The sequence below is a fragment of the Tenebrio molitor genome, chromosome 7 (genome assembly GCF_963966145.1).
Source record: "Tenebrio molitor chromosome 7, icTenMoli1.1, whole genome shotgun sequence".
NCBI lineage: Eukaryota > Metazoa > Arthropoda > Insecta > Coleoptera > Tenebrionidae > Tenebrio > Tenebrio molitor.
In genome coordinates this window covers 18,644,431-18,653,731 of record NC_091052.1, presented here as the reverse complement: position 1 = coordinate 18,653,731, position 9,301 = coordinate 18,644,431, and the positions used below count along the sequence as shown (strand labels likewise).

Below are 9,301 nucleotides of genomic sequence, written 5' to 3'. Positions count from 1 at the left end.
TTCATTTTATATTTAGCGAAGATAATACTGCAATAAATTACAGTGACTTCGTCATGGTTGGTATGATATTTTATGCACCTAAATTGTTACCTTTTGTAATAAACGGAGAGAAAATCAAGAAATGCATTAATTACTTTGATGCTTCGCATTACACGGTCAGGAGACCTGAACACAAGAACATTATCGAAGAATGCGTACACAGCTGTCAGAGGAACTCCAGAGTTTTCTTTGTAGGGTGTATCGCAGGATTAATTGGATTTATTTGTCAGATCTTTATTCGCGAGGACATTCATCAGTTACCTCTCAATATATGGTTGCCTCCTAGTATCGAGAAAAACCCCATATTTTATTACAGCTTTTATTTTCTTCTTGTTATGGGTAAGTGCGAATGGGACAGCTCTATTTGGGAACTTTATGGCAAATTTATATTTCAGGGTCTGCCTATGCTGTATTTGCGTGTGGAACAATTGACCCTTTAATTGGTGGGTTATCTTACCACGCAACGAGTCAACTTCAAGTCCTCAAAGACAATTTGCACTATCTTGATTTATATGTTGACGAAGAACTTTCTTCTTTGTGCGACAACAATGAAGCAGTTAAATTAAGCATTATTTACAATAAAATTCAACAATGTATTCAACGATATCAAGACATAATTGAGTAAATAATTATCAACAAATCGAAAGTAATAGTTTTGAAAAGTTCTTTTTCAAGTTTCGTCTCTGATTACCAAGACTGCTTTTCATCAGTGGTATTTAGTCAATTTTTGGGAAGTTCCTTGGTTATTGGACTTTGTTGTTTTCAGATTAGCAAAGTACAGTTACATTTTGACTTTAATTTAGCTGTAATAAATTAAAAAATAACATTTCAGATGGAGGCTTTCGACGTAAATTTTCTCATAACGGTGAATTACCTGGGAGTGCTATTCTTTCAAATATTTTTCTACTGCTATTATGGAACAATGTTGATCGAAGAAGTGATGTTTGAGAAATTCTTACCGTATTTATCACTAACTTTATTATGTATTTCAGAATAACACATTGTCAAGTGCTATTTATATGAGTAAGTGGTATGAGTACGGTGTAACATCTAAAAGAGCTCTTATAATATTAATGGAACGCTCTAAAAAACCCATGGTCGTGGTTGCTGGAAAAGTTTTTGATTTATCGCTACAAACATTTACAACTGTAAGATATGTTAACTACTAATGAATTTAACGATACCATTTATATATTATTTTCAGATACTGAGAAGATCTTATTCCTTACTTGCAGTTTTAAAAAATTATTAACCAAGAATTAATAAAGATACCTAATTGTAAAATGTATAAACGAAAATGCCAAGATAATTCGTCAAATGAAGCGATTCTCATCAAATCAATCATCGACCGCTTTAATAATGAGTAAAAATGTTTAGGTAGATCAATTATATTTGTTAAGAAAAAATGCTTTTGTTTAAAATGCTATGTTGTGCTAATACAGGGTGTTTGGTGTTTAAGGTAACAAACTTTTCTGAGATTCACAGCTAGGTTAAATGAACAACTTTTCTTAGTGACATTTTTTCAATTTGATTTTTTTATTACGCTGAACTAAACTCTGTTTTCATTTTTGGAGAGCCACTGTTCATATCTGTAAACACGTAATTTAATTATTAATACCAAGCTAATAAAGATTTTTAAATAAAAATGCCTTAGCTGCCACCTTTACTAGCAAAGTATAACACATACAAAAAAAATTTGCTAGAATAAAAGTTTTATTTTGTGGAGTTCTTTACACGGGAGAAGTTTGTTACCCTATACCCCAAACACCCTGTATTGCACTTCGTAGGTTGTTAGATAGTCAGATAAAGAAGTTAGTATAAATGTTTCCTTAAATTAGTTGTCAAAAACATGTACATCTGTTATTGACTGAAAGTCTCTTATTATTTTTGGTCCAAGCATTCTACATTTTTTTTTATAATCGTAATTTGTAATAGGAAACTAGATTCAAAGAAACACATAAATGCTTCGAAAGAAATTGAATTTTTTTTGTTGTGGCAACGATTGAATAGTTGCAAAAGGTCCCATGAAAAGTATGTAAAGGAAAAGAAAAATCATAATTCAATGAGCATTCTAGGTAAAGAGTACGAAATTGTATTATTGACGTAAGTGTTAAAGAATGTCAGAACTATCAAAATATTCAGTTATAATACCACGAGTAGTCAAAGATTGTCGAATATTTTTGTGGTGGTATCACGAATGGTCATTCGCTTTATGAACACCATGAGGGCGTAGCACGAATGGTGTTTAAAAGCGTAATGACCATGAGTGATACCATCGCAAAAATATTCTACTATCTTTGACTACGAGTTGTATTCGACAGACTATTCAATGAACCAAATCAATGATTAAAATAAAAAATTTCAAAGCTAGTTCGCAAATCTGCGTTACACATAATTTAATTGTTCAGTTAACTTCGTAAGAAAGTAATAATTTCCTGGAATAAAAATAATAATCAAGGTTTGTTTAAAATATTCACCTCGACGACTAGTGGAATAGTCAGTTATATTTTCACTAGTGGAATATTCGCTGGAATTTTCTGTTGCTAGGCTACGAAAGTAAATTTCTGCTACTGAAGTAGACCCCCATCTATTTGCTTGCATAATGACAAATTTAAACTGTCAAAAGCGAATTTGTTGATTTTGTGACAATTGAAGAGTTAGATGCAGAATAATCGCCTATTTATTTTGTATCTACAGAACAATCAAAAAAGTTCGCTCGTAATTGGCTGTTATTCAGTCCAATTCTTAACGTTCATTGGTTCTTTGACACGTGCGTTGAATTCTCAAGTAAATATCAAAAAAAAAATTAATTAGCATCTTTTATTTTAAGAGTCTCTAGTAGAAACAAATATTGTAAGTATGTATTTCGGGATGTAGTGTGCTTCTTTGAAAGAATGTATAAATAACTGGAGTATATTTTTTCCTGGTAGGCGGTTGCACGCAAAATTTACAAAATCCTGCAAGGAAATGCGACCTCCCATTGGTTAGTGGAATTGAGTAGCCAATAGGGAAGTCGTTGCAGGATTTTGTAAATGGCGAGCGCAACCGCCTACCAGGAAAAAATAGACGAAGGTGATTAAAAAGGAAACAAATCAAGAGTGTTACCTAATTTTTTGTTTTATCGAAATGTTTGTCTTACTTTCAATCGCACGCATAATTATACTTGATATGCACAGTCCTTTTAATAGTTGCCTATTTCGAAAGTAACATTCTGATGAAAAAGCTTTCTCTTCAGTGGTAAAACCCATTGTACCACTTATTCTGGGATAATTGTTACAATTACAATAAAAACGTCTGTAAATTTTCCCAAAATCGAAAAGTTGTTTCCTAGGGTAACAACAGCACACCGTTGCTTTAAAATTGACGTTTCTTTGACATTTTAGAGATAAATATACTTACCAGTGGCATCACGTTTGGCAATAAAGCTGGTAAATAACCCATTCTTAGCAATGTACAATGTTGCACTTGTTTGTTATATAATTTTTATTCATTATCTGATAATAAAGTGCACAATTATAATTCCAACGTCTAAATTTCATGAGGTATAATTTATTATAAAGTACCTAGCCTATGACATGACCGACAATAATTTGCAACGCCTGCTCTGGTTTGTTTTCTTTTTGATCACTTTGTACATTCAACGCAGGTGCGAAATAAAGTATCACATACCGAGGCGGAAAGTATTTCATTCCTGTCGAGGGAACTATACTCGTAGTTTCCCGAGAGGCTTGCCTCGAGATGAATTAGTTCTCGAGGCACAGGAATAGTACTTTTGCCCAGGTTTCTGTACTATTTTATTTACAATCAATCATTTAAAAAAACAAGCAACATTATTATAATGAAAAATAAATAAAACCTCCATAGTATTAACGTTTATTTCGGCAAAATATTAACACATTGTAGGCGTTGCACCATTGAGATTTTATTAAATTAGTTAACAAAAGTCACACCAAATTTGCATTTGCTCAGTTTTTTTAACAAACAAAATGTTCGATAGAGAAATAGAGTGTACTCCCCCAGAAATACGGGAATCCGCACAAAAATTAGCGCTCAATATCTTACCTGAAATTTTCGCGACTGGTGCGATAGTAACGCCCTTACAGGTTGGAAAGGGTTTCATTTCTGACCCATTAGGTCATAGTACCTACTCCTTTTTTTACTATTTCTAGCCGGTTGAATTGTACGCGTGAAATCCCCCACTTTCCAAACATTTAGAGGTTCGAAAAGCTGTATATTACACAACAAGTTCGGTAAGTGCCCTATGTTACCGGGCGCTGTTCACGTCCGGGTTTTGTTCGACATAATTCTGCTCTCCCATTGGCCGACCAATGAGAGGTCTCCGTTTGCATCGTGCTTGGGTCCAACTTTCCGATAAATAGTCGACGCCGGCCGAAACTCAGTCACTTTCGTTCAAGGCTTTGACTTGGTCGTTTGTTTCTCCTCTCTTCTCCCTCAACAAAAAAAAGACCTCGGCTCCGTAAAAGCGAGCTTGGCAAAAAATCCCGCAACCGAGCCAACCTCCTGTACAGGATTCGAGGGCGCATCCGTGGGTGCGATTCGAAAACCCTGTACCACACCTACAAATCCTACATCCGTCCCGTCATCGAATACCGCGCTCCCATCTACGCCACCCTATACCCGGCCCTCCTCCACCAAATCTTCGCCTGCGAGAGAAGAATGTTCCGCAGGATCTTTCGACTCCCCGACAGGTTCCCCACCGACAACCTCCACCAGGAAACCAACACAATGCCGATCCAATCCCGCCTCAAAGAACTCCAGAGCCGCTACGTGACACGCATCCTAAACTCCAACAACGCCCTCGCCATCCAAACCCTGTCCACCTCGTTTAAATACCCGTCACGAGACGGCCACCTCCTCAACAGAATCCCGAAAATTTTAAAGCGCAAGCTAAAACACCCCCCAACAGCTCTCCTCTCACCAGCCTACACCGACCTACCAGATGACCTCCAGGAGCTTGTGGACTCAACCCCCTTGACCATGCGGTAGCCGTCGACGACGCCAGGACTACCGGGACTCAGGACATCTACCCCGGTAAGCCCTTCTAACCCCCCTTGTTCTCTTTCTGCTCTTCTTTCTCCATTCCAGATACTGAACAACAGGACCCAGAAGATAAAAAGAACAATCCAGTAGCAGAACCATCCACCCACAGGAACCTCAAGGACGCCCAGGACACCATCTGTACCCCCCAGCCCCATCTACCTCACCTAGTATATAAGTTTTTGTTTCACCTAGCATAAGTTTACTGTTACCATCAAACGTATTTAACGTCCATTGTATTCAGCTTTGTTTTTTTTCCGTTCTATTGTATCATTATTGTATTATAGGTAACCATATCATTGTCTAACATTAAGTATAACATTGTAATTAGAATAATCCCAGCGCTGAAAAGGCCTTAAGCCTCAGCAGCGCCCCCTTGTAAAAATTTGCCATAGCCCTACGAACGAATGAAATGTAATAAATAAGCAAGGAAATATCTGAAATCGAAACTCAGTCACTTTCGTTCAAGGGTTTGACTTGGTCGTTTGTTTCTCCTCTCTTCTCCCTCAACAAAAAAAGACTGCGGCTCCGTAAAAGCGAGCTTGGCGATGCTCTTCTTCGAGACGACATGCACTTCCCGACACGGGACCCTACTGGCACCTCCTCGAACCGCCGGCGTGGAAGCGACATCGGTCCCCTCAACTCGACACCGGCCTCGAAGATGGACTAGAAGTTCGACCTCTCCAGGGGGCCGTTGGTAACGTCCTACATATTACATGTGTATAAATTAGGATTTTTTTAATCTATCTAAACCTACAAAAAAATTGGGAATGGAGAAGGGCGGAAAAATTAAAATGAAAAAAATATATCCACCATTCAAAACTTTTGAGGCTCACTGCATATTTTAGAATTCTCTTATTAGAAAATTAAAAATAAAATAAATGTTTAATTCTTGTGACTCTCAAATTTACAAATAAACAAACAAAACAAACTACAGAAAGTTTGTGGTAAAGCAAATGATATGAATTAATGTAAATTATTGAAATTCAAAAAGGTATATTATTGAAATTCAAAAAGGTACTCCTGTCATATCGTGAGGAAATTCCTTAACATTGACACAGAACATAAAACACAAAAAAGTCGAAATGTGGAGGCGAGACGCCGGTAATTATGTTGATAAGCACTGCACTATTACTTGATAGTATTATCCGTAATAGTGTATGTACTCCGGCAAAATTGCCGTGCCGCCGGGTGGTGGTGGGATACGAATGTAAATAAAGTGAAATAATTTTCTTCAAAATATTCTCACTGGCTTGCTGCACACCAAATGCTAACAGCCACGTTACTCTTCAAAACATTCTTGGAAATTGTTCTTACAAAATACGGGATTACAATCTCGATGTTTGAAACTCGATTCACAAGCAGACAAAAATTCCTACTGAAAGTTGACATCTTCGTTATCTACTATGCTAAATCTTCACTGAACACAGTGAAATCAACACTGAGAAACAATTCCGCTTAAGTCAAGATTTGATAATTTAAAACTATAAAAAATTAAATATAAATTTATTCTATGGTTTGCAATAGGTAATGAAATCGGGTGTTCATTTAAATGTATCCTCAAAGTAGGCGTTGATGAGTCGATTGTGAACACACCACGGATTACAGATCACGAATCAGCTGTTTAAATCTAAACTCACTTTTTGCGTTGTTTGCGTTTTTTACTCTGGAGACTGACGAGTGGTGCGTTCACAATCGACTCTTCAACGTCAACTTTGAGGATAAATTTAAATGAACACCCCATAGTTTTAATTGACATTGTTTTGGACGTAAGATAATCACAACTAACTTGACCTCTCAAATATAAATAGAAATAATTTTCGATAACCACGTAAATTTTATTAGCACAATGGATATTTTAGAAATGATAAATAACGCTCATGTATTTAATCATCAATGAATTATTTTTGTAGCTTTCATGAAAACGCAATGTATGTTTTAATTACATTTATAGCTACGAATGCATGTTCAAGTATTTTTCAAAAAAAAACCCTATGATCTGATATGATATTCTGAAGAATACCTACGCCTGTAGGATAACGCAGATTGTACAAAGTTGTTGTAATTTCACAAGACAAGAGAAGCAATTTTACAATAAAAATTGCATTAGCCACCACAAGTTTACTGAAACGAATCCAACAATAAATCAACAAATCCTTCAGAAAACAACCTAAAACAAGATGAGAAAACAGAGTTTGGAATGATAATTGCCATTCTCAAACATTGTGATGATAAAAATGTTATTTTGGATAATTATTTGCAGTTTTTTTTAAAGAAGTGTTAACAATATTAATGTATTCTAGACACAGACAGGGATCAGTTAGCGATTAGATCTTTTCACAATCAATTTCTTCTCATAAGCTAAAGTTCTGTCAAATTTGCAGACCCACAGAGGATACCTAAACCTGGTTCTTTGTTGTACAGGGTTATTATAAATATAAACGATTGTAGCAGAAGCAGGCCATGCCCTTCTTATAAAATTTTTGCCGCTTTCATGTAAACTGTCAATTTTTGTCGCTGTCACTGTTATTTTTCAGGTGAAAAGGGCGGTGATAAGATTTTTTTTATTTTTTTTATAATTAACTATTGAATCCAAAAATATTGAGTTGCTTTGCAACCAATTTTAAAAACATTGAGTTGTTTTGTACCCAGTTTAACTCCTGTGTGTGAACACAGTGTACACACTTATTCACATCATTTTGATGTTTTTTATATGGAGCAGCAGCCATAAATTTTACATTCAGTTTTTACGTCTACTTGGACTACAATCATTTATACTAACCATGAATAATATAGGTTGACGATCTTAAAAAAAATAAAGCTAAAATTAAAAAATTATAATCAAAACGATCTCGAAGTACAAGTGCATTATGCATTAATATTGACAAAAAAGTATTTTGTGTGCAACCGTACGCGAAATGAGCACTTCGCGTGCGTACAACAGGCCGCGAAATTGAATTTCGCAGCCGTTGCCTTGACGACGGCCGTAATAGTAAAAGTCGTTAAAGTTTGATTTTGTGTCAGGAACGGCCACTATTAGTACAGAATTTTCATCCGGTTTGAAATTTCCGCCAATTACAAATGAGACAGCCGCATGAGATTGACGAGTCGATAATAACGATCCCCATTATCGATCTATCATCTATATGAAACATACACATGTGAATTAGGTTAATTTTGGCTAATTTTTCACCGATCAAAAGGAGAAGTACCTATCTCGTAACATTTCCTGAATGTCATCAACAGACATTTTGGTTTATTTGTGTCTTTACACGGCTCCTGATATTTCCACGATTAAAATAACCTAAAAAGGAGCAGATGATACAACCTAGCATAACAGATTTTAACATTTACCTTCCACAATAAATAAATTTCCAATAAATAGGTAAACCAGTACAACATTATCCGACACGGTTTTCACAATCTTCTTGTTACATCAGTCTCAAAGTCACTGTAACATTTTTCATATTGCCGTTTCGATTTTTCAGGTTTCAAATGCGACACTGCACCAATTTATAATATTTTTTTAACTCTGGATGAGTACACGGAACTGAAACAACGTAATTTTCTCAAAGTGAATTGTTTTATTTATGTCGTTTCCATAGCGACATGGCGACATGTAGGCCGACTTTATTTTTATTGACAGTGAAGGAAATTTTACTTATTTATTTTATAATTACAAATTTTCGGGTTGCACACAAAATGTTGTGTACACCTTGGCTACGAAATCCTTTGACGACCTTGAGATTGTCTTGTCTCGCGCAAAGCGGCCTTGACGACAATTTTTCTCTCGGTTCGTCATAGTACGATTTCGCATCATTGATATACAAATAACTATTTGGTCGATTGTACCATAAAGTAGTATTTTTCGGTTTGAATATGTAGATGAAAACGTCATCTTTTCGTCAAAGCATTATTTTTTATTTTAGGCCGAAAAATATTTTTCATCCGCTATGTTTTTAACCAATGAATAACATTCAACAATCGACAACAGTTAAGTTGTCAATAACACCCTGGCAACACTTATTTATTAAGAAAGTTTTTAACATCCGCATTTTTTCAAAATTATTATAGATCAAACGTCACTTTGACAACGGAATGCAAATTTTTATTGCAATCGACTAAAAAATAATATATGATAAATGACGAAAACAATGTTTCGGAATCATTGCCTGGTCCAACAATGTCCACCAAATCGTCCGAA

At 35.6% G+C, this 9,301-nt stretch overlaps 1 protein-coding gene across 1 annotated transcript; it reads left to right on the top strand.

Annotated features, from left to right (window-relative positions):
* LOC138134551 (odorant receptor Or1-like) lies at positions 1–1,291 on the top strand. Its single transcript, XM_069052876.1, has 6 exons — positions 1–378; positions 435–660; positions 715–814; positions 872–976; positions 1,032–1,187; positions 1,244–1,291. The coding sequence occupies exons 1-6, from the start codon at positions 54–56 to the stop codon at positions 1,289–1,291; spliced, it is 960 nt and encodes a 319-aa protein (XP_068908977.1). The 5' UTR covers positions 1–53.
* Positions 1,292–9,301: the final 8,010 nt, after the last annotated feature.

Bases quoted from the DNA above. Each gene is read 5' to 3' on its own strand.
- LOC138134551 (XM_069052876.1), top strand. From the start codon at position 54: ATGGTTGGTATGATATTTTATGCACCTAAATTGTTACCTTTTGTAATA. The intron at 379-434 runs GTAAGTGCGAAT...TTTATATTTCAG, and splicing joins TTATTTTCTTCTTGTTATGG to GGTCTGCCTATGCTGTATTT. The intron at 977-1,031 runs GTGATGTTTGAG...TATGTATTTCAG, and splicing joins GAACAATGTTGATCGAAGAA to AATAACACATTGTCAAGTGC.